The sequence below is a fragment of the Caretta caretta genome, chromosome 22, assembly GCF_965140235.1.
Source record: "Caretta caretta isolate rCarCar2 chromosome 22, rCarCar1.hap1, whole genome shotgun sequence".
NCBI classification, from domain to species: Eukaryota; Metazoa; Chordata; order Testudines; family Cheloniidae; genus Caretta; species Caretta caretta.
The window spans coordinates 17,602,862-17,626,484 of record NC_134227.1 but is presented as its reverse complement, the minus strand read 5'-3'; the positions used below and the strand labels follow the sequence as shown (position 1 = coordinate 17,626,484).

Below are 23,623 nucleotides of genomic sequence, written 5' to 3'. Positions count from 1 at the left end.
TGGGGCACTGGTGCCAGTCGCAGCTGAAAGTTGTTACTCATTGCAGGGGACAACCTGTGCAGAGCAGAGCGGCCGCTGCATCCCTAGACCCCACAGTTTCATGCTGTCCCATCCCCCCCACCCTCAGGGGGTACATGAGGGTTTGCCATGTCCCTCGCTGCCAGTGGGGTAACAGGAGCCAGGGCCATAAGCACACAGCTGTGGCGGCTGCCGGAATCCAGAGAAAGGCCCCTGCGACTCAGCTGACGACAGGCTTCCCGGAAGCCGGGTTATTGATCGAACGCAGCTGGGCTGTGTGTGATCCCAGAGGGGAGCCGAACCCACATCCCCAGGAGCTGTCGCAGGGGGCAAGATGGGGCGGGCAACATGCTGACCCCATCGTCCCCACTCTCCCGGGGCCCTGGTGCAGCTCCCAAGCAGTGACCTTCCCAGGAGAGGATGCCAAGAGCCAGCTGGCAGTAAAAGGCCAATGGGTTCAGGCACTGGCCGCAAGCCAGTCCCAGAAGCTGGTTGGGACGGAAGCGTGAGCAGCTGGCGGCAAGTTTATGGGTGGCTGCAGCCACCAGATACTCAGTTCACCTGATGTTCTCGGCAGTTAATGGGGCCGCACAAGTCCGGGAGCTCGACCAGCACAGCTGGGAAGCAAAGGGTGCCCTGCCATCCGGCCCCCTCCGGGGGAGCTGACTGACCGCCTTGCCCTTTCACCCGAGACTCCCAGAGCACTGAAAGGATGTTCGTTCAAGAAGCTTCACAGCTGGGGCCAGGTTGTTGTCCCCAGTGGCAAGGTAAACGGAGGCATGGAGCACTGCAATCACATGGTCAGGGGCAGAGATCAAGACTAGAACTTAGGAGTCCATACTGCTTTACCACTGGACAACACTCCTTTCCAGAAACAAGAACAGGATCTGGGAGCCCTGACTCCCGTGCCTCCTGCTCTAGCCATTAGACCACACTCCCCTTCCATCGCCAGAAACTGAACCCAGGAGTCCTGACTCCCAAATTCTTGCTCTAATAACTCCTGTGATCTTTGCTTTCCACCACCCAACATCCTAAGTAGCCCAGGCTGAGGTTGAGGGGGAAACGGACCAGGGACCGTGTAGCCAAGGGAGTGCAGCTTCAAAGACGCAACGGCTCCAAAGTGACCGCAAGTAACCAGCGTGACCCACGCCTCCCGGTTAATGGAGCAGAACCGATCGGAAACCTGGGCAGGCAGCCTCTCCTACCCCTCTCCACAAGCCGCTTCCGGCGCTTTGTGTTTGTGGTTTAATTATTATTTATGATTTTGCTTCTTGGCTCGGAAAAAAAAATAAGACCGGAAAACAGCAGAGAACATTAAACTATCAGTGAGCACTATAACCTCCGGCCAGGCCAGCTGCCCCCACACTGCACCTCCTGATCACCCCCCGCCCCGACTAGTACCATCTACATGCCATCATGCCTACGCCCCAAAACCTAGAGCAGGGCTACAGCTGGGCACAACTTCCAATTAAAACTTTTTTGGGTGAAAAATGCAGATTTGGGTCGACCAAAACACTTCACAACTTTGTGTCGATTTCGGGACGTTGTTGATGGGGGGGAGGGGAGAAGAGGGGAGGGGGAAGAAAAAAACAGTGGGGAAAAAAATTCCCAAAAAACCAAACTGTTTTGACCTTTCAATTCAAAACAACCTTCACTTATATATATCTATATCTATATATAGATATAAATAAATAAATAAATAAAGTAAAAATGGGGGTGGGGGGGAATAAAGCCCAACATCAACATTTAAAAAAAATTTTGTTTGATTCACGGAAAATGTCATTTTCGATTTAACTTGAAACAATTCCCCCCCAGTTTTTCAGACTTGCCAGCGAACAGAAAAATCCATTGCTCATACAGCTCTAACCAGAAGCTTGCTGCTCTGGAGAGGCTCTGACTCATCGCAGGAGGTGGGCCAGGGTCCGGGCTAAGGTCACCATTAAGAACGTACTACATGTTTTGTTCTAACCCAGTAAACACTAAGGCACTGCCTGGGAAAAGCCGATTGGGATCACAGAGTGGGAGAAAAGGGTGCTCAGGACCAGGGTGACAGAGGGGAGGGAGTCCCTGGATCAGGATGGATTGTGACAGGCATCTGGGGCGAGCCCAGGGCACAGGAAGGAGCCTGAAGACAGACTTCTCCTGCCCACCATGCCCGTGTACATGAAAAAGCAGACGTAACCCCATTCCAGGCTCCGGGGAGGAGGTGGGAACGGCCTACCTGCAAAGCACAGCAAATGGGGAATGACACTGCCTGCAGAGGACATCTGATGGGGGGCCTGTGGGGGACCCAGTCAGGCCTCTGAAACCCCCCCACCCCAGTAAATGATCCCCCACAGGGAGGGGAGAGGCCCCCACAGCTGCCGGATTGTGTCACACACTGCATAGACAGTGGTGGCAGGCGTGAGGCCTAGGGTCCCGAGAGACAGGTCGGTCAGTGCCACATGTAATCCATACCCCATTGCTTGGAGGGGAACCCAGAGCCTGAGTGCAGCCCACTGAGTCAGGAGTTCAAACTTCCCTGACCCTCTGTTCTAGCCATCAGACCGGGTGCTGCAGCCTAGCGGACACCCCAATGCTGCTGTGCGGGAGATGTGTTTGGAATGAGGGGGGGTGGGGGAATGACACCTACTCCTCCCCACACCAGCCATGAATGTAGTGGGAGCTACAGAACTGCCAGGAGAGAGGGAGAGCTGGGTGCGCGCGGTGACAGATCAGACAGACGCTGCTCCTGACTCTCTGCTACCTTGTCTCGTCACTGGCACCTGTGCAGAGCAGGTCCAGAACAAAGCCACCCTGCCTGGGCCCCCACATGCCAGATTCAGCAGTTACATGGAGCCGGTAGACCCAGACCCAAGTGCTCTGCAAAGCATCCAGCCCCAAGAGCAGCCGCGCTCTCCCACCCCCCGGCAGACGGACCGTGTGTGGCCAGCCATGTGTTGGAGCCTGCAGGGAGGCGACTAGAGCCTGGCATCAGGATTTGCCTTCCCCGCAACTTGGCCAGTGGCTCCTCCCAGTGCTGGTCGTCCCCGGCTGCACCCCCTCCCATCCTGCCCCACGGCTGAGGCCGGAGTTCTGAACTGTTCCCAGCTACACGGCGGTGGGGGAGATGGGACAGGAGAGGATAAATAATCGGCTTTTATACTCTCAAGGGCCTCACAGGTGATAAACGCAAGGATCCCTCACCTACTGCTGAATGCAGCTGTCTCTGGGGTGGACCATGGAAGGAGGGCACGTAGGGATTTTGGCCAAGAAGCACAGGGCAAACCTGTGGCTCTCACACAAAGCTGCACCAGGGAGGAGCAGGGCTTTGACGTGCTGGCCCCAGAGTCCTGCGCAGGGAGGGGACTGTGTGTGATTCCCTGGGGAGGAGAAGGGCCAAGCTGGCCCTGCCAGGGTTCGCCCCTGTGGTTCCAGAGATGCTGGGGAAGCCGTCCCCTCTGGGAGAAAGGGCAGTAAGAAACAGGGCAAGAGCTGAAATAAGAGAGAAAGTAATGGTGGGAAAGTCAGACACAGAGACTGGAGGATTAAGGAGGGATTAAGCCTGTTATGTAATGTCCCTGGTGGGGACCTGCCAGCAAGGGCTGGAGAGAACCTGCCCCAACTCCGCTCCCCAAGCCAGGCTCCTGAACATGGCAAGACAGGGTCAGTCTGGGAGGGGAAGGAAAGAGCGGGGGGGGGGGTCTCCTATTTCTGTGCATGCCAGGGAACTGCACAGATCAGTGCAGGCACCCCTTGCCCTCGAGCAAGGCTCAGCCTCAGCCCGAGGCAGGAAAAGGGCTGAGCCCAGCTGAGCATGGTGCCAGTGGGCAACACCGCAGGGGAGACTGGCCCTGGCAAGCTGCAGCCCTGCACGCTGGGGTGTGAGCTAGTGTTGGTGTGCGGGGCAGGGCTGTACACGCGGTTGCTTATGCGAATGCCTCAGCCAGTGCCCGCAGTGCAATGCCTGGACAAAAGAAATCAACAGCCTGAAAACCCTCCTCTTGCCACTCAGGGGTACACCACCAGGCAGGAAAAGGGGAGTCCCCCAGACTCCTGACCGCCCTCGTCCACTTCCAAGCCTCCAGGACTGGGGCAGGACAGCACAGACCTGGGTTTGCATCTGTGCAGGGCAAGAAAACTGCAGCGTCCCCACGTGCCTGACCAGGGATGTATTGGGGGCTGCTGGAGGCCCCCCAGAGGAGACAATTCCTGGATACAGCTGGGCATTTTCAGGCAGCTTCCCCAGTCCTGCCCCCCCAGATCAGCCCTGGAGCCCAGACACTCTCGTACTCAGCCATGACCTGACGCCTACGGCTGCCCCATCCCGTGGTGTAAGACAGCCTTGGGGCGGGGGGACGAGCCGACATCCCAGCAGCAAGAGGGCTCTGAACATCCCAGGCAGGGACTGAGCCACCCGGCTGCAGACTCACTCACCAGGACTCTGAAACCTGACCCCCTTGGCACTGCAGCCCCACGGACCGGCCCTGAGCTTGCCTGACTCCTGCCTTGCCCCGCCGCAGCCAGTTCCTTCCTGGTTGGTTGTATAACCACTGGGTGGAGATCAGGCCCAGAGTCTCCACTGAGCTTCTCCAAGGCCCCAGGGGCATGCACACCAGGGTTAAGCACCTCAGAACACTTCTAGTGGACAAATAGCCACTGACATCAGCCAGTGGCCTCTCAGGATGGACTAACCCACGGGGGCATTGGCCAGCAGCCCTCCGGGTAGGTCCCAGTCACATCACAGCCTCAGTACTGTAGGTGCCTCCCCTACGCGGCATAAGCTAAGCACTAAGGCACAGAAACCAGTGGGATTGGGAGCCTCAATACCTTTGAGGATCTGGGCCCAAGTGCTTAGGGTCAGGGAGCTGGAGCAACGCGGGTCCTCGTCTCTCCCCCGGCCCAGCTGGTGGTGGCCGCTGTCGGAGGCTGATCTCTGTGGAGCCCGGGCAGCTCCTGTCTTCCTACTGGGGCTATTTTTGGTGCCTGTTACCACTGCCAGGGGCCTGCTGTGGCAGGCTTTTGCCTGATATCTGCAGTGAGAGAACAGGAGGGATGTGGTTGATGGGGCCGCCCCAAGCAGCTGGATTTTGTTACTGCTCTTCCCAAAGCAATTTCTCCTCAAATACAGATGTGATCCCCGAGTTTAGAGCCCTGGCCCAGCCGCTGGAATTTAGGGCAGGGTGGGGGCCAGGGGTGCACAAGATTCCCCCCTCCCCACACAGCTGATTCTCAGGATCTCTCTCCACTTGTCCAGCTCCTTCTACAAACCCACAGTGAGAAAACAGAGCCCCCTGGGCAAGGGGGGCAGAACTTGTATGAAAGCAAAGCAGCTTGAAGCTAGTCACCGTCTCTTAGCCCAATCCCAAGGCCCAACAGCAAGTCCCAGGCCCAGGGCCCTTTACTCAGCCAGTCTCGTTTCCCCTGGGGAGGAAGGGCAGAGAGGGACAGAAAAAGCGACCAAGGGGCTGAGACGAGATCTTGGAATGAAATCCAAGTGGAAAATTACCAGTCTGGTCCCATGTGCTCACATGATGGGCTGTGGGCGTGGGAGGCTCAGCCCTGGGCTGGGGCTTTGGTGACACGACGTCTCTGATCTGTACCCAGGGTATTAAATGCTCCACTGCCCGCGTCACAGTTCACCAGAAACCAGCAGCCAGGGAAATGCCAGAGAAGGCTGCTGCTCCCTCCCTGGCTAAAAAGTCCCTTGCCTAATGGTGCCACTGAACGGATCCATTGTCCCATACAGCCGAGGCATCTCAGCAGAGAGGAAAGGGACTGGATATTCCCAGTGACAGTCACATGAGAACAGGGCCGTGGAGAGAAATTTGGGTCTCTGGTACATCATGTTTGCTTCCTATTTCACTTAATTTACATGCACGTTACAGATGTTTTGGGGCCCCAGTACAACTGTCCACCTGTTCTCCCTCTCATCAGCTCTGCATGGGAACCCTGTTTTCTGGTCCAGGTGCCCAGCCCCACGGCCTCGGGGATAAGTAGGGCACAGGAAGCTCCAACATGGCACAGCTGGGAGGGGTGCGGTTGGGTTCTGGAAACAGGACCGTGTCCCCATCTTGCACTGTACAGTAACTGGTACACACCAAACCAGCCGCCCCAGATGGGCGTCTCCAGCTGCAAGCGCTGCCTGGTCCATGCCAGACAAGCAGGGCTGATTGGGGTGATTCGTGACAGCAAAGAACGGACTGGGCGGGGGCCAGAGGCAGCGGGTGCAGGTGTGGTGCAAATGTCTCACATGCAGTCCTGCCCGGCTGCATCTCCTGCTACTCCAGTCCTTGGCGTCCCACGCACAGCTCTGCCAATGCCCCTCCCTCCTGACCTGCCCTCTCCCCAGCCTGCTGTGACCACAGCTCCACAGCCAGCGGTTTAGGCTTCCCGAACACCCAGAAACTGGCAGCACAGACCCGCTACCGGTGGGATGATGAAGGGGTTGCTGCAACGGCACAAGGATGCAGCATCAGGGGAGCTGATGCCCCCTCTGGCAGCAGCAGAAGGGGATGGGTTTGACCCCCCAGCTGCCCCAGGGCAGCCACAGTGCGAGGATGTCTGGCTGGACTGGGTCCCTGGAACAGGACTCCCGGAAGAACCTGGCCCTGCACAGCCTAGGCCAGAGGGGGAGGCTTGGAAGCCAAAGGGTGAGTTGGCTACGCGGCTCAGTGCCCCTAATTAGGTCTCTGTGTCCATCTCGCATTCTCTCCCGGACTCCAATCCCCAGAGTTTACAGAACAGGTATAATTGTTTAATATCAGCTTTGGCACGCGTGCGCACACAAACACACACACGCAGCATGTCAACAGGCAGCTGAGAAGCGCTCAGGGCACGCCTAGAAATCTCTCAGGAGTATGCCACGGCAAGAACCCAGGGCCCCCTCTCTGCCCTGCCTCCTCCCAGGGATCTGTGCACGGGGAGGGTGAGTGAAGCTGGGGCTCAGGGGAGGATCCGCGGGATTCTCTCCATTCCGATAGCAGACCCTAAGGCACCAGGGGCTGCCAGAAACTAGCCACCCCGACCAGGGTCTGGGCCGCGGGTGACAGGTTAACAGGTTTCATGTGTAGCACCTGGCCAGCAAGAAGCAGGTGCCCTATCACAGATCACAGCTGCCCCAAGCACGCTCTGTGCCCTGGGACGGAGCCCACAGACCTCAGGTCCCACCCCCGCAGCCATGGGCTGTCCTTCCCGTGGGTGATGAGAACCAGATCAAAGGATTGAAGGGGGTGGGGGCATTGGCACTTCCCCCACCCCCACTTCCAGCTGTGCCCCCAGGTACAAACCCCTCCTCATTGTGAGTGAGCAAGGGATGCTGTGAGCAGACCCCAGCCCGAAACCTCACTGGGATGAGCCAATCCTGCCCATTCCCTCTACTATTGGAGGGGAAAAGACACATGAGGGGGCTTGGGTGGTTTAAAGCCCAAAGGCACTGGAAATCCAGCCCACCCCTCTCCCGAGGGAATGTGAATCTGGGAGGTGCAGCTTGGGATCAGGGACTCCCCATCCTCCCCCCTCCCCGCCGCCCCATATACAGGGTAGCTCAGTTTCTATGCACCACCCATTCAGTCCTTAGCCTCACTGCCCAGACTGCCAGTAAGGGGGCCGGGCAGTGTCAGCAGTGAGGTGGTTTCAGTGATGGGAACTCAACCGAGCTGATGACTTCACAGCACACGGGGGTGTTTGTGAGGTATCTTTGCACCATTTGATAATTCCACCTAGCTCTTCTCGAGCACGCTCATCAGCAGCTCTCAACGCACTTTACCACAGGGGTCCGTATCATTCTTCCCAAGGCACGGGGAGGTTAAAGTGACTTGCCCAAGGTCTCCCAGCAGGCCAGCGACAGAGCTGAGAATAGAAGCTGGGTCTCTCCTAAGCCCCAGTGTTCTACCCACTAAGCCACACCACCCATCTGAGCCAGGCCAGCTGGAGACCGCAGTTCACAGAGACCCAGGGTGGATCAGCCACGGGCAGCAGGATGTTTTGTTCCAGCCCCATCAGTGAGTCCAGCCGGGCTCACACCCACTCGGCCGCATGCCTGTGGGGCTGCATCACCCCGAGTTGCCCCCACCCAGCTATAGGCTGAGCTATAGCTCAGGGGGGGCATGCACAGCATTTGGCTCCAGGTGTGGCTTCTCCTCAGTGTCTGTGGGGCTCAGGTTTGGGGGTGGGGAACAGCTGTGAAGCTTGGATCAGGAGGTGGATTTGGTTCAGGCTGCTCTATTCTTGGGCCTCCTCCCAACACTTCACCTGCTCTTCCACCTGTGCCCCATGGGCAGCCTCTCTCCTCCCTGTCCCTGCTCCCCATCAGCAGCCCCGCGAGGTTACTTCCCCCCCCCCAAACACACGAGATCCCCGCGCCAAGCCGGCAGCACCTACCGAGGGGTCCCTGGCTGGGGAGTCTGTCCGGCTCTCACTCCTCTCCCATGGCTGGCTGGGGCAGCGGCTGTTGGGCCGGAGCATAGGGGTGAGCACTTCTTGGGTGGGACTGCGGGAGCAGCCAGGGGTGCTGTTGTCCTTCCTGCTGCAGGACTCCAGGTACTCCTTGACGTACTCGGAGCGGCTGGCGGCCTGATACAGGCTCTGCAGGGCACAGAGCTCCTGGCGGTTGCGGGCGAGGAGTGGGGTGCGGGTGGGTGAGTCCAGGCGGTAGGGTTCGGAGGTGTGCAGCCCGGCGAACTCCCGCGCCAGGTCCGAGTGGCTGCTGGACTTCTTGCGGCTGAGCGTGGACGGTGTCGCCATGTAGCTGGTGGGGCTGCTGGTGGTGCCGGTGTAGGCATAGCAGGCTCCCCCGCTCAGGCCCCCGCTGCCCAGAGGCCTGGCCAGCATGCGGCCATAGCTCGGGCTCAGCCTGATGCTGGACTCTGGGCACAGCGCCAGACGGCCCGCATCGCAGCTACTGGTCGGGGAGGTCCCCGAGGTGCGCAGCCGGCCGGAGGGCAGATAGCTGCTGGGGGGGCTCGGCTTGAAGCTGACCTTGTCCTTGTCCGGGTAAGAGGCGACAAAGCTGGAGCCATAGGAAGAGTAGGAGCCGTAGCTGGTGGGGGATTTACTGTAGGAGGAGGCGGGGTAGCGGGAGGTGTCTCCATAGCGCTTCAGCGGGGAGGAAAGCTGGGACATCCTGGAGACGGGGGCTCCGGGGGCACCGCTGGTGGCATTGACTGCAAAGCAAGAGCACAGTGGGCACCTTGAGTCCCTGCCCCAGTGGGCACCCGCCCCAACACGCTGCACACACCCTGCCCCAGGCTTGGAAGCTGCCCTGGGGACAGACAGGGGCTAGAGACCTGGAATCCCCCCCCCCCCCCACATATTGAGAAAAGGCTGGAGACCCCCTTATGAGCCAGCATTCGGGGCAGGAGACCCCTGCTATGGGAGCATGGAGGTGACTTGGCCAATGTAGCTGTGGGAGACTTAAAATCTCTGGACGGGAGAGACAAACATCCCTCTCCAACTGCCGGGGAGAAAACCCCCTGAGCCGGTCACCGGAGGGGCTGGGATGCACAGGGGCAAGGCCCAGCAGGCCCCACAGTGGGGACGCACCAGCTGGTTGGAGCCCTGTGCTGAATATGGCCAAATCCTATGCACAGCAGAGCGGGCCCACTCCATGGCAGCGGGACCTGGCTGTGTGAAGCCAAGTCCATCAGGCGCCCCGTATCCTGAGGGCTGGCAAGGATAGGAGCATGGGGTAGGCTCAGGAGTGGCACAGCTGGGTTCTAGAGCGGGTTATGGCGGGTGGGATGGAAAGGGGGATGTACTTGTGTGGGGGCAGGCAGCAGAGAGGGGCCAATAGGGGGTTGGGATCCAATCCAAACCAAGCCCCCTTCCTAAGTCCCCAGTGCTGGGGTGGGGCAGGCGCTCAGCACAGAGGGCGAGCGGAGCAGACTGAGCCACGCAGTCCCCACAAACATGAAACCCACTGACCCCATGGCAGGGAAGGAACCACCTTTTTATGGGGCTGCATTTTAGACCCACTTTGCGCTGGGGCCAACGGCGACCCAACGTGCAGGGCAGGGTCACCCACTCAGAGGATGATGAACTAGGTGACGCCATAATGCCCCAGGCCCTTTATGTAACCTGCAGCAGGTCAGGGAGCAAGTGTGTGCGTACACACATCTGTCTGCATGTCACTGTGTGTGTGGAATTCCTTCCTGACCCCATTTGACAGTCCATTTAAGCCTTGGAGCATGAGCGTGGCTGACAGATTTATTGCTTCTCATGTTATCATTAGCCCAGGACAGCCCAGCCTTCCCCGCTCCCCTCTCCAGTACAGCCACAGAACGTGACTCGATATCCTCTGAGGCTTAGAGCTGACACAACCACTCATTACATTCACTGATCCCAACCAGGTTCAAATCCAGCCTGGCGGGGTGGTGACCGAGAGCTGGTCCCGGCTGACAGCCATTCGGTGGCCACATGGGAAATGAGTTTGTCAGGTCTCAGTCCAGCTCCCAGGGGGACATAGCGCACCACCAGAAATGCTGCTAACTGACCCTAGGTGGGCGGACTCAGCAGAGAAACCAAGGACTGAATGGGTCGTGAACCCCCCTCTCATTCCCAACCCATCCCTAGCTTTGAGGTTCCCCCCCAGAATCTGTCACCAAGACCCCAATAGGTCGGGAGAGATGGTGGGGAAATTCCTGGGATGCTTGGCAGCACCCCCACCCCGATCCCGGAGCACTCACTCTGCCCCACCCACACGGGGGAGGAGGGGACATAGGGCGGGCAAGGATCTCACACATGCTGGGGATGCTCTGTCCTCTCAATTAGACTCAAACCCAGCGACCACTTGCCACAGGGGGTGCTGCAGAGACGCGAGCGAGTGACAGGGACAGATGGCAGCAGAAAGCAGGAGCCTAAACAGAAAGCAAGGGCCCTGGATTCTCTGCGGCTTTGTTTACAGCAGCCAGTGCCCTGCACTGCACAAGGCAGAGGGGCCTGCTTCTGCCCAGGTGAGCAGAGCTCAGGGTAGGAGAGGTCACCCTGTGCTCTTCTCCGTAGAAAGTTTCGGGAGCAGGGAGAGATTTTCCCAGCACATCCTCAGAGCCCCACAACTCAAAATGTTTTCGGGGTAACAGTAATAACAGTGCCTTGCTTTACCGAGCTGGGATTATTCAGAGATGCTTTTAACTCACAATGCTTGTATCTGAATCTCTCCCAAAGTTGAGGGAGGTTTGGGACGTCAGGCACATCTCTAGTGTTATCACCTTTCCGCAGATGGGGAAACTGAGGCATTCAGAAGGGCAGGGACCCGGTCATCTGATGGGTGGGATGCTGGCCACGACCTCCTCCCGGGGCAAAGGCTCGTATGCCAAGGCTCCCGGAGCCCTGAGAAGATGAAAGGGTGTCATACACCCACCAAGAGTCATTACGGCCAGCCTGGCAGAGAGATGAGGGGCAGCCCACAATCCATGCCGCCTGCCCTCCCTCTCCATGGCACTGGTTTCACAGCTGGGGGGTGTGTGTTTGGGGGAAATGTGACTGCAAGGGAGGGTGCGTTCTCCTCCCTGTCCCATGGAGGGGCAGGACAGGTGCGGCTGGGATCTGCGGGAATGGAAAGAGAGAAGGGAGAGAGAGCTGGGGGAGAGAGAAAAGAGCAGGGAGGAAGACGAAAGTGCAGGAGGTTCAGGGCTGGAGTTGTGAGCCTGTTCCCCAGTGCGAGGACTTGCGGGCTGGAGCCGCTCAGCCCAGGCTCTCTGCTCCGCTGCATCTGACCCCGCTGAGAACTAGCTGCTCCCATCAATAATTTAGCACCACGCACAAACTGCAGGCTGGAGCCAGCAGCCAGGGCCAGTCCCCCTGCCTCTCCCCACCCGCCTGAGTGGGTTTGCATGAGGGATGATTTCATCAGCTCAGACCATCCTCCCACCCAGGCCTGCCCCGGGGCATTGGTATTCCAGAGACAGAGTCCTGGGGCTATTCAGCAGCTGCCAGCTCCACTCTCCAGCAGCTGTGCCATGCAGCTGAGCTGGCTGGACATGCCATCCCAGCCTGAGTGGCCAGAGGCCTGCAGGAGAGCAGTAGGAAGGGCGTGCTGAGCTGGGGGAAAGGGTGCTACTGGGCTGACCTGGAAGCCAGCCTGGAGAGTGCAGAGCTAGGCAGTGATGGCCAAGCCCCAGCTGCTGCAGCAGCTCCATGAACTAGGCAGCTCTCAGGTGCGGGAAGTTTTTGCCACTGTGGGAGCTAAGGGTCTAGCTAGGACTGTGCATTAGCATCATGGGAAGCTCAGTCTGCAGCCCTCTTGGGGATGGCAGGGGGCTGCACCTCCAGGGGGCACCAAGCACCAGCCGGGGCTGCCCTGTCCCAAGGATCTGGCCAGCTATGCTCATCTCTGGCCTCAGCATGGGGCTCCATCCACAAGCCAGCAGAGAGCAAAGAGGAGCTCGGATCAGTCCTGAGCAGAGTGCCTCCACTGGGCCCAGACAGCACAGGGTCCCATGGAAGGGCAGGGACTGGGTCCCCCTCCTCCCATGGCTCCCCAAGCACTGCACAGACAGGAGCCCCATTCTACGCATGGCGAAATGCAGGGAAGTGACTTGCCCACGCCCACCCAACGAGTCAGTGGCAGAGCCGGGAATAGAACCCAGGAGTCCTGAGTCCCAGTACCTAAAAGCACACTATACACCGCAGTCAGGTGGGAAGAGGCCGTGTAGGTGTGAATGTCACATGTGCCAGGGGCTCTCTCCCCAGGGCACCCCCCTGGGCCTGCCCACGTTCACCCCATCAGCTGCCCAGAGATATAAACAGATCCAGCAGGTCATGAATGGCCAGTCGTAGAAGCCGAGGAACTTACAACTAGCAGCGAGGAAGGGGCCCCTGGGCCCAGGCTGGAGTATGGCCAGCACAAGACACCCCCTCACAAGCCCACCAGTGGCACTCGGGCCCCTCCAGAGGAGACACCCACGACAAACACCATCCAAGACTTGGGTAAAAGTCCTGCCTAGCTCAGCCAATCAGCTTCACCCCCTAGACAAGCTGGGGCTGCCTCGCAAACAGTCCTTAACCGGGTGGGAACTTTGCTCCTGGAATGGATCCATTGGGTCAGAAAGCGGCTGGCACAGGGCCTGGGGGGACATTACACCAGACGGGGCTCTGGCTGGTCCCCAACCGGCTCCAGGGATTTACGTGGTGGTTGGGAGGCAGAGGGAACTCGTCTCCTCCAGCCCTGTCACTCCCTCTCTGCTTGTTTTCCTTCCCTTGCAGGACAGCAGCTCACATGGCTCAGAGTCTCTAGTCACCAGGGAAACCGCCCTGGTTCAAAGCCCTTTCATGGCGAGCTCTCCACGCACCTGGACATGCTCCACCTGACGTGCTTGCGGCAGGGGACAGGCACAGACATGCTGTCCTCTGCTCGGCCGCGGGGCGTGGCCCACACCCCTCATAAGCCCCAAGCTTGTGCAGCACCTCCTCTCGGGGATCTCAAAGCCCTTTGCAAAGCCGTTCATTTGGGGTGCTCCCCCATGCCCAGGAAAGGAGTAAGTTGCTCTCACACCCCTTACACGGGCAGCCAGCGAGGCCCAGCAAAGTGAGGTCACCGGCCTGGGGACACAAAGCGAGTCACTGACGAAGCAGACTCTAACCACTGGAGCACACTCCTTCTCGGAGGCAGGGGTAGAATCCACGAGTCCGGACGCCCAACTCCGTGCTCTTACCACGAGACAGCCCTCCCCCACTCAGAGCCAGACACAGAAGTCCCAGCTCTGTGCCCTAACCACCAGGCCCCAAGGCCTCCCACGTACAGCTACATGAAAGACCGCCTTGGCTCTCTAGCCAAACCACTCATGGGGGAGAAACTCACCCAAGCTTTTGCACCGAAACTCCCAACCTTGCCCAGCAGAAGCCTCCATCCCTCCCAAGCCTGGTGAGTTGGCGAAGTCATCCCCCAAGCAAATGCTGTGGAGAGGCCTCGGGAAGCCACGCTCCATTTAAGGCACCCTGCACAAGCTCGGCCCTCAGGACCATGTGTGTGGGTGTGTCCCTACACCCAGCGGCATAGGGGAGCACCCTCTCACTCACCTGGCCTGGTCCCAAGGGGCGGGGCCATTCTGTTGGGAATTGAGAGAGTCTCAAGCTTCAAAATTCATCTCTAGATTCCGAGCTTCCTCAAATTCTGGGGTGTCTGGATCCACTTGCATTTATGGCTCACCCCTTCTGCAGCATTTGGGTCCCTGCCCTGGAATCAGCACCAGCCAGTCCCTAACCCTGCATCCCAGGCAGTATGAGATTCAGCCCCGGAGGCCACATCTCCAAGTGCACACTCACCCTACCCTGCTGCACCCCCCCAAGGCAGGGGTTCGACCGAACAGAGCTGCACCCTTCAGCCCCACCGCCGCTGAGAATATGCACTCTGGATTTTCCACTGGCAGCCGAGTGAAACTGAGCCGGGGCCGGGTGTGAAACTGGAGTCAGCTGGAGGGAACGTTACAGATCCACAGGGAGATGAGCCATTTCACCTGCTGTGCTAACCTAGTTCATGCGCTCCCTTGGTCTGGGCTCAGCAACGCCACTGGGAGCTGCCAGTCACCAGTGAGATGAGTTTCCCAGCCTCAGCCCAAGCAGCCACGGAACACAGACCCTTACAGACCCAGGAGCACCCCGTAGTCAGCCCTTGCACACAGGCCTGAAGCAGGCCGTTCTGGCACATGGAACCACTCCAGATCCAGTCCAAAACTAGCCCCACTTGTGGAAACACTTCACCTCCGATCCGGGAATTTACCTGAGATCCTCATCCCCATAGTAAATTGTCTGAGGGACCTAGCTGCTCTAACCCAGAACCTTTGGTGAGCTGTGAAGCTCCATCCAGGTGCACTGGCCCCCGGCAAGATTGCCAGCTCTCTTGACTTCCTGCTCTTTCCACGCAGTAGTCATCCCAGAGTAAGTAGGAAACTATTTATGAGCAAAAGCAAGTCCAAGTACACAAACCTGTTAGGCAAGCAGGCTGCAGGGTGAATAATCCCCCTGCAGGCAAATACTCCAGTGAGACGCCTGGCTCTTCCCTGCCAGAGCTCAGCCCCTTTACCAGGAGCAGCAGGAGACCAGATGGGCTGGGCTTCCCAGCTGAAGCCTTCATCTGCATAGTGGAGATTTTGCTTCGAGGAATGCAGGGATGGCTACAAAGATGCCAGCTGCATCTGACAGAGGGGCACCGGCACAAGGCTCTGGTACCATCTAAATGCCATGAGAACCCCCTGCTCCCTGGCCAGGCCGTGGGAGCCCAGCATAGACCCCCACCTGCTCCCTGGCCAGGCCGAGGGAGCCCAGCATAGACCCCCACCTGCTCCCTGGCCAGGCCGAGGGAGCCCAGCATGGAGCCAGCTCAGATTTTGCAGGGCTGGACCCAGAACAGACTCCTTAGTGCACCACCGGTATAGGCCCTGGCACAGATCCGTGCAAGGCAGGGACTGTCCGGCCGTGGGCTAAGCTTCCAACGACTGCATCATTCGCTCTTCCCCGCTGCGCCCATATCTCCGACATCCATTTCCGCCTCTAGCCCCTTCCGTTTCGAAAGCCCCTTTCATGCCAGAGACCCTGCCAAACTCTCGCAACTCTGCCAAAGCCCATGGACGTGCATAGGGATAAACGAGGGGTAGGATTTACCCCTTCAGCATGCCAAGGTCACTTCCCTCGCCCTTAAAAAGCAGCCACCTCTGGGGTGGAACAAGCAGCTGATCTACAACAGAGAAACTGCTTTTAGAAAGAACACACTATGCCTTTGAAATGAAAGGGGGTAGGGGGCTGTGAGAGTATGGGGCTGTGTGGAGAGGGATTCAGGGGAGACCAGGATGACCAATGACACAGGCTAACACCTCAAGGCTTGCCAAATATGCCAGGAGATCTTAGCAGATCAGAGGGACCAGCTCCCTAAGGTTACTCTTCACAGGAAAGTTTTCTGTGTGCAGGAAAGAAAGTCCTGGCCCATAGGACCTGTTCTACCCACCCTACCCCAGGAGGGTCCCTGGGCTGCTTACCGTCTAGGACTGCCACCTTTACAAGAACTGCCTTCCCTGTGGGATTCACAGGACCACGTCACACCATCCTGGTGCCCAGGGCTGCAAGAGACAAGCCGAGCGCACTATGAGAGCCGAGCCGAGGGGCACGAAGCCGGGTGGCTCTCTCCAGCGGCAGCGCTGCCCTTGCACGTACAGCACCTCTCAGCAGAGCCGGTGACTCAGCCTTCCTCCGCCCCCGTGAGGCAGGGACACCCCGCCACTCGCCCCACTGTGCAGCTGGGGAAGCGGAGGCACAGAAAGATGAAGCATCTGGGCTAAGCTCACAGGGCGAGCCAGTGGCAGGGCTGGGACAAAGAACCCAGGAGTCCTGGCTTCACATCTACCGCTTCCACCACCCTGCTCACTCTCCGGTCTATGTTAAAGCTCTAGGGGAGACTAGAGAGCCAGGGCACAGATCCTGCCTCCTTCCATCGCCCCAGACCACCCCCTTCTCCCCATTACCTTCCATTGTCTCCACATGGGACAAGGATGTGACGAAGCGGGACTGTTCTTAATGGTTCCTCTGAATGGTGTGGGGGTGCCTCAGTTTCCCCTGTGCAGTTCTTAAGTATCTAGGTGGTGGGGTAAGGATGTGTGATCGTTGCAGAGCCCTAGAGGGCAGGTGTGTGCAGGGGTCTGGACACAGAGAATGGCCGACACCCTGTTTTCTGGCAACTTGTGGCCTGGCCCTTCCCCCCTGCAAGGTGAGAGCTAAAGAGGTTGGAGAACAAAGGAATCAGGTGACCTCCTGGCCTGGGAAAGGGACAAAGCCCAGAGGAGGAGGGACTGGAGAGGGTTTTAGTTTGGGGCTGGCTGGGGACATGGAGTGAAGTGCAGATGGGGTTGTCTGGCTCACGGCCCCCAAAACGGACCCGGCTGAGGGGTCTCGTTCTCTGCACCTACAAGCTCTGTTTTAGACCATGTTCCTGTCGTCTAATAAACCTTCTGTTTTACTGGCTGGCTGAGAGTCCCGTCTGACTGCGAAGTTGCGGGGCAGGACCCTCTGGCTTCCCCAGGACCCTGCCTGGGCGGACTCGCTGTGGGAAGCGCACGGAGGGGCAGAGGAGGCTGACTGCTCCGAGGTCAGACCCAGGAAGGTGGAAGCCGTGTGAGCTGTGTGTCCTGCAAACAGGCTGCTCACAGAAAGGAGACTGCCCCAGAGTCCTGCCTGGCTTCATGGGGAGCAGTTCCAGAGCATCGCTTGTGGGACGGGGAGGGGAGGCTGTGCAAGTCTCCCCCTGCAGCGGGGGAGACTCTCTAGGTACCACGCACAATGCAGACGACAGTCCCTTCCATGAGGACTTTGTCCAGGCCAAGGAGACCCCGTCTGGACACCAGCCAGCTGACACTGGGTCAGTCAGACTGGGAGCTAGAGAGAACCGCAGGGTCTGCCTGTGTCCAGCAGCCGAAGCCCCTTTATACTATTGTCATTACACCAGAGCATCCCACAAGGGAGCCTTCCTAAGCCCTGTCCAGGAAAGCTCAGGTCAGCCCCAGCCTGTTCCTCCACCGAGACTGGGGCCTGAGCTCCCCCTGGGAGTCCCATGACCCCAGCCCCTGTCAATGAGGGGCCTACTACTGGAAGACTACTTCCAGGGCAGAGGAATGGGGGAGCCGAACACTAGCCTCTCCTTGGAGCAGAGCTGGCCAGCTGGGCCTGACACAGAGGTGACCCTGCGGTCTTTGCAAACCTGCAGCATTGGAATGCAGCAGCCAGAGGGAAAACAAATACCCACAGCAGCTCATCTCAGAGGAGCTGCAGGGCAGGCCCCCAGAGGGGCAGCGCCTGGGCCAAATGTCTGCACAAGCCCTGGAGACTGCACTCCCCCTTCAGAGGGGCCCCTCCCGGGCAGGCTGAGGAGCATCAGTAGCGCACTGCAGGACAGCTTTCCTTTTGGGATGAGTTGTTTAGTGCCTGGAGGGGGGCAGGAAGGAGCAGGGAGTCCGCCAGACCAAGCCAGGGGTATGTTATGCCAACAATTCCTCCAGCTGGTTTGATTTGTCCACTCTAAGGGTGGCCCCAGAAACCTCCTCCCAAGATCAGAGCGGAACCTAGCCCGGCTGGCGAGAGTTGCCAAAGGGATGCAGTTTGTCAACAGATAAGAGAACACGCTTAAACCCTCCCATGCTCCCTGCCAACAGCCCACGCCCAGCCCTCCGCCTGCAGGGCTCCAGGGGGAACGGCAGTGACGCCAACAGGCTGCAAGTGATTTTGGTAGTGGGGCAAGTGACAGCCCTGGACTCCGGTCAGCCACAGAACAGGGACAAGGTGGGTAGCAACGGGGCAGGCTTCCCACCTATGCCCCTCCGGGCCTGCCCTAGAAATAGGTGCTAGAGCCCAGCTCAATTCCTCTCTCTCTGGCCCCCATCACTCACGGCAGCGTCTGAGCACCTCACCATCTGCACTGCATTTAACCTCACCACACCCCTAGTGAGGGTGGGCAAGTGCTGTGATCCCAATTGTACAGATAATAACAATACCCAGCTCTTGTCAGCCGTAGCTCTCCAAGCGCTTTACAAAGGTGGTCGGTATCATTATTCCCATTTAACTGATGGGCAAACTGAGGAACCAGCAGGTGAAGTGGCTTACCCAAGGTCACCCAGCAGGCCAGCAGCAGAGCTGGGATTAGACCCAGGTCTCCCGAGTCCCGGTCCAGTGCCCTACCCATGAGGCAACACTGCTGAGTAAGTGACTTGTCCAGAGTCACCCAGAAAGTCTATGGTGTAGCAGGGAACTGAATCTGGGTCTCCCAAGTGCTAGGCTAGTGCCCTAACCACTGACCACCCTTCCTCTGTTGTAGATGCTAATGAGCATCCATTGCAACCGTGGCTGTCAGCATAGGGACTTGCCCACTGAGAACAAGGCAGAGACCCACCGACTCTCTTCACATGTGTCACCTAACAGCTGGCAGTTGGTGCTAACTCTGGCAACCTGAGCTGGATCTGAGTTGCTGACGACCTGCCTGCCCCCGGCCACATCACCCTAGCACTCAGCAACCCGGTAAAATCCAAGTTATGAAGCCCCCGGCGCGGCCTCGGTTAAAAGTGGCAGAATGATGGAAGAGAAAAAACCTGCTGGCGAAGAGCTCCCTGGACAGCTGATGGGAGCAAACAAGAACATGAGCGGAGTCGATTATTCGCCCACCACGTGCTTCAAGATCTACGGAGGAAGAGCTCGGTATTACCACCACCGGCCGGACGCTTGATTGACTGACAAAGCTCAAGACTTCAGTTGCAGCTAGCGAAGTTAAAGGAAAAGGACCAAATTGGCGATGTGGATAGAACATGGCCAGAAAGGCTGATCCCGGCCCCAGGTCCCCAGATCTTAGCAAAGTGCCTCCGTTGTCTGGAAGCTAAGTCCACCCTGAAGTTTCTCAGCTTGTATTTTACCCTCCCTCCCGGGACCCTCTAACCCCGTCCTCGAGTTTCCCAGCAGCTCCATACACACCTGCGTGTGGGGCAGCAAGACTGAAGGGTAGCGGCTTGTCATGGGGTGACGCCCTGGCTGCTCGGATGGGGTCACCTCAGCGTCCGCAAGGCACTTGCCCTACAACAGAAGCAAAGGAGAAAAAAGGGATTGAAAATAAACAGTAGCGACTAACCTGTTAGCAGCCGTCCAGGCTGTCTCAGAGCCAGGCTTCTCCAGCGGGCATGGGGGGGGGCAAAGGGGGGGGGGGATCTGGGTGAAATGGCCAGAGGGGCAGAGCCTAAAGGCTGGGGCTGTGTAATCCACTGCAGAAATTTTCGGCTCAGGTTACCGGCTAGATAAATATAGTGTCTTATCTGACCTCACAGGGAGCTGGAGCCCTCCTCTCACATTCCAGCAGCGGGGAGGCTTAAAGTGGCAGCCAGCAGAGCGCAGCCAGAGGGGTTCTCATGTGTCATGGAGGCAGGGCCAGAAGAGGGGTGCTACGGGGAGGAGAGGGGGGAAAGGGTGGCGTTCTGGGGCAATGGGAGAAGTAGAGGCTTTGAGGGTAGGAAAAATGGAGGTTTGGGAGGCAAAGAGAGATGGTGGTAAGGGGTCAAAAGGGAAAGGGGGTTCTGGAGCAGGGGAAGGGAAGAGGGGATCAGGTGTGAGGAGGAAACTGCAGAAGGGGGTTCTCGGCGAAGGGAAGAGGGGGGCTGGGCTGATACAGGGGGAGGGAGGGGCTGGGGCCAAGGGAGGGGAGATAGGATTCCTGGAGATAAGAGGGAATGGCAGACAACTGCCCATAAGGCTCTGGGGCACCCCAGAGATGCTGCTCTCTGGCCCCCAGTCCAGCCCCCAACTGGTGGGAGGAGAAGCAGCATCCTCCCAAGGGAAGCAGTGGACTTCTCTCCCTGGGGAGTGGAGGAGAGAACACAGGCGGGACAGATCTCAGCCACGGTCCCTATTGCACGGTCCCTATTGCACGCCTGGCAGGCACCCTCATCCCACAGTGCTGAGTGTGGTACAGGAACTGACATAGAACAGATGCCTGGTGGAGACAGTTTGGAGGAGCCCGGACAATGCACAGCCCTACGCTGACTTCAAGGGGCAGGGAGTCTGCATGGCACATATGGGTGCCTCTGGGATCCTCTGACCAGCTATGAGAGTGCCACCCCCTGGCCATTAGTCATGGGAGCTGTCTCGGCCCTGCTCTACCTGGCAGTGGTGGGACAGCCCACTTGGGGGACAGAGATAGGGCCAAGGAAGCCATTCACCCTTCTGCCCCTTGAGGGCTCTTCAGGGTGAGGGATGCACGGGCTCCACGGACACAGAAGAGCTGGGGAGGTGCCTTGCAAGAAGATCCAGGGTTAAATTCACCCTAGCGTAACTCCACCCTAAGTCAGCTCCATGTGTGAATTGGGTCCAGCTGAGTCTACTCCAGAGCATTGGAAGGCAATGACTCAGTCCCCACCTCTTATGAGTAACTAGGCAGGATGCAATTAAGCCACCACTTCCCTCCCTTCCCTGCTCATCTGTATGTCACAGCCCAGGCATGGCTGTGGGAAAACACTTAGGCCAGTTTTATCCCTGGGGTAACCTCAGGGAGGTCAACGGGATGAGACCAGGGATCTATTTGGTGCTCCTACTCCTGGTGCTTTAGCCCACCCTCCGCCAGCCACCACCAGAGCCAGATCCTTCACTGCGAAATCCTGAAGCCTGGTGGGTACCTGATGACTGGATCCCCGGACTCACTCCTTGAGATGGACAACCCCCCCCTCCCAAAATAACCCAAATCTTCGAGTTATTTTCAAAGCAGCTCCACCCTGAGCAGGGAAAATGTATTCCTCCTCCCAGTGTGTTCAGAGAGCCTCCTCTCTCTGGACCCAGCCAGCTTGGCAGTCCTGGGGCCGCTGGCAGGATGGCCCCACTCCCCACAGCCTGGGGTAGGAAGCTGGAGGATCCGGGTCCAGCCCTCCCAGCAACACATCTTCCTGGGGCCACAGAGAGCATTTGCATGGTGCGCACACGCACACACACGGCATGTTGGCATGGTACGAGCGCTCACACGCGGCGAGGCACGAGTGCTCACGCAGGGGGGATGCAGTCCTGGCTCAGGCACACACAGATCACAGGCGGCACTGATCTCGGGTCAGCAGGAATGACGCAGATCGGGTACATGCTCCCACACTTCCCCTGCCCCATAGCCCAGGCAGGCACTGCCTTATTGTGTGTGTTTGGCCCCCCCTAAGTCCCCCAGGTGGAGCCAGGCACCCCTAGATCTCCCCAGTCGGGCTGGCACTGGTGGGAGCAGCCCTGGCATGTTCTCCTGACTCCCACCCAAGCCTGTGGGAGGAGGGGCAGGTATGGGACACACCCCTACCACAGAGATGACTCTGGCAGGCACTGCTCAGGGGGGGCAGGCACCCCCTACCACAGAGATGACTCTGGCAGGGGGAAGTGGGGGAAAAGAGACATTTTCTTGGTTAGGCCCAAGCCCCACACCCTCCACTTATACAGAGCCCAGTCAGGGGCTGGCATGACCCACAAGGTGCTGGGCCTGCTCAGGTGGTTTTCAGGGGATGGGGGGGGGGGGGGTCATTCACACAGCCAGAACGCCGGTGGGAAGTAGAGGGCATTGTCCCACTGCCTGGGGGGCAGAGAACCCTTACAGACACAGAGCCTTATTCTGCTCAGGGGGGCCAGGCACTGCCTAGATCCCCCCCCAGGTGAGGCTGGCACTGCTCGGGGGGGCAGGCACTGCCTAGATCCCCCCCCAGGTGAGGCTGGCACTGCTCGGGGGGGCAGGCACTGCCTAGATCCCCCCCCAGGTGGGGCTGGCACTGCTCGGGGGGGGGCAGGCACTGCCTAGATCCCCCCCCCCAGGTGGGGCTGGCACTGCTCGGGGGGGGGCAGGCACTGCCTAGATCCCCCCCCCAGGTGGGGCTGGCACTGCTCGGGGGGGGGCAGGCACCCCTAGATCCCCCCCCAGGTGGGGCTGGCACTGCTCGGGGGGGGCAGGCACCCCTAGATCCCCCCCCAGGTGGGGCTGGCACTGCTCGGGGGGGGGCAGGCACCCCCTAGATCCCCCCCAGGTGGGGCTGGCACTGCTCGGGGGGGGCAGGCACCCCCTAGATCCCCCCCCCAGGTGGGGCTGGCACCGCCCAGGGGGGCCGGGCACCCCCCGCACACACGGAGCCCCGGGGGGCTGGCCGGGCGCGCCTCCCGCACTCACCGGGCTCTCGGGTGGGGATGAGCCGGAGCCGGCCGCTTCCGTGGAGCAGCTGGGGGCCCGACCGAGCCTGATGTCACAATCCGGGCGCAGCTGACGCGGGGCGGGGAGGCTGCAGCTGCCGGGCGGCGTCCCTCGCCCAACTCGCCCCGCACGGCAGCTCGCAGGTGGGGCCAAGGCCGGGACCCGCGGGGGACAGTCAGCCCCTGGTGCTCCGCGTCCCCTGGTGCGGGGCGCGGTAGATTCCAGACCCTGGACCCCCGGGTTTCCCACCCAACCACGGCTCTGCGGGAGAGGAGTGTGGGGCAAGGTACTCGGGCCCTGGGTGCTGCTCCCTATAGGCTGGGGGGAGATCCCAACTCCTGGAGCTCTGGTCCCCTCAGGGGGCTGCATCCCAGCCCTTGGGCGCTGCCCCTATAGGCTAAGGGAGAAAGGAGAGGAGGTTTCAGAGTAGCAGCCCTGTTAGTCTGTATCCGCAAAAAGAACAGGAAGACTTGTGGCACCTTAGAGATGAACAGATTTATTTGAGCATGAGCTTTCGTGGGCTACAGCTCACTTCATCGGATGCAGAAGAGGAGATCCCCGCTCCTAGGTGCTGCTCTGGGTCCCCCTGTAGGCAGGGGATAGTCCCAGCCCCTGCCGGGGTGTGTATGGGTCACCCCAGGGGGACCCCCTGTGCCATTCTACGAGCTTGAGCCCTCCGGCTCCAGGGCCCAGGTGGGGCTGGCAGCGGGAGCGCCCAGGGGCCAAGTTCTGGAGCTTCCCAGCCTGAGAAGAAACAGCGCTGGGAGCGAAGCTGTCCCGCACCTCCTCTTCCTCGCTTTCCAGACAGAGCGTGCACTGCTCCCCTTCATCCCCCCTGCTACTCGGAGCATGTTGGGCCCGCGGGGCTAGCCCTGGGAGCTGGGCCAGTTCCACAGCACAAACCCACCCGTCGGTGTGAGAGGCGATTTTCTTGCAGCACTACAGACGCTAGGACACACAGCTAAGCAGTTCAGA

At 59.4% G+C, this 23,623-nt stretch overlaps 1 protein-coding gene across 6 annotated transcripts in view; it reads right to left on the bottom strand.

Moving 5' to 3' along the window:
* Positions 1–19,667, bottom strand: part of USP2 (ubiquitin specific peptidase 2) — a 57,970-nt gene extending 38,303 nt beyond the window's left edge. Inside the window, exons 1-3 of one of the 6 annotated variants that reach the window (XM_048827416.2) lie at positions 19,589–19,667; positions 15,966–16,046; positions 8,380–9,161 (exon numbers count right to left, since the gene is read on the bottom strand). In XM_048827416.2, coding sequence (XP_048683373.1) covers positions 8,380–9,120 — 741 coding nt within the window. In that variant the 5' untranslated portion in view covers positions 9,121–9,161; positions 15,966–16,046; positions 19,589–19,667. The other 5 variants (XM_048827417.2, XM_075122151.1, XM_075122150.1 and 2 more) reach the window with 5 other exon arrangements.
* Between the last annotated feature and the right edge of the window lie 3,956 nt (positions 19,668–23,623).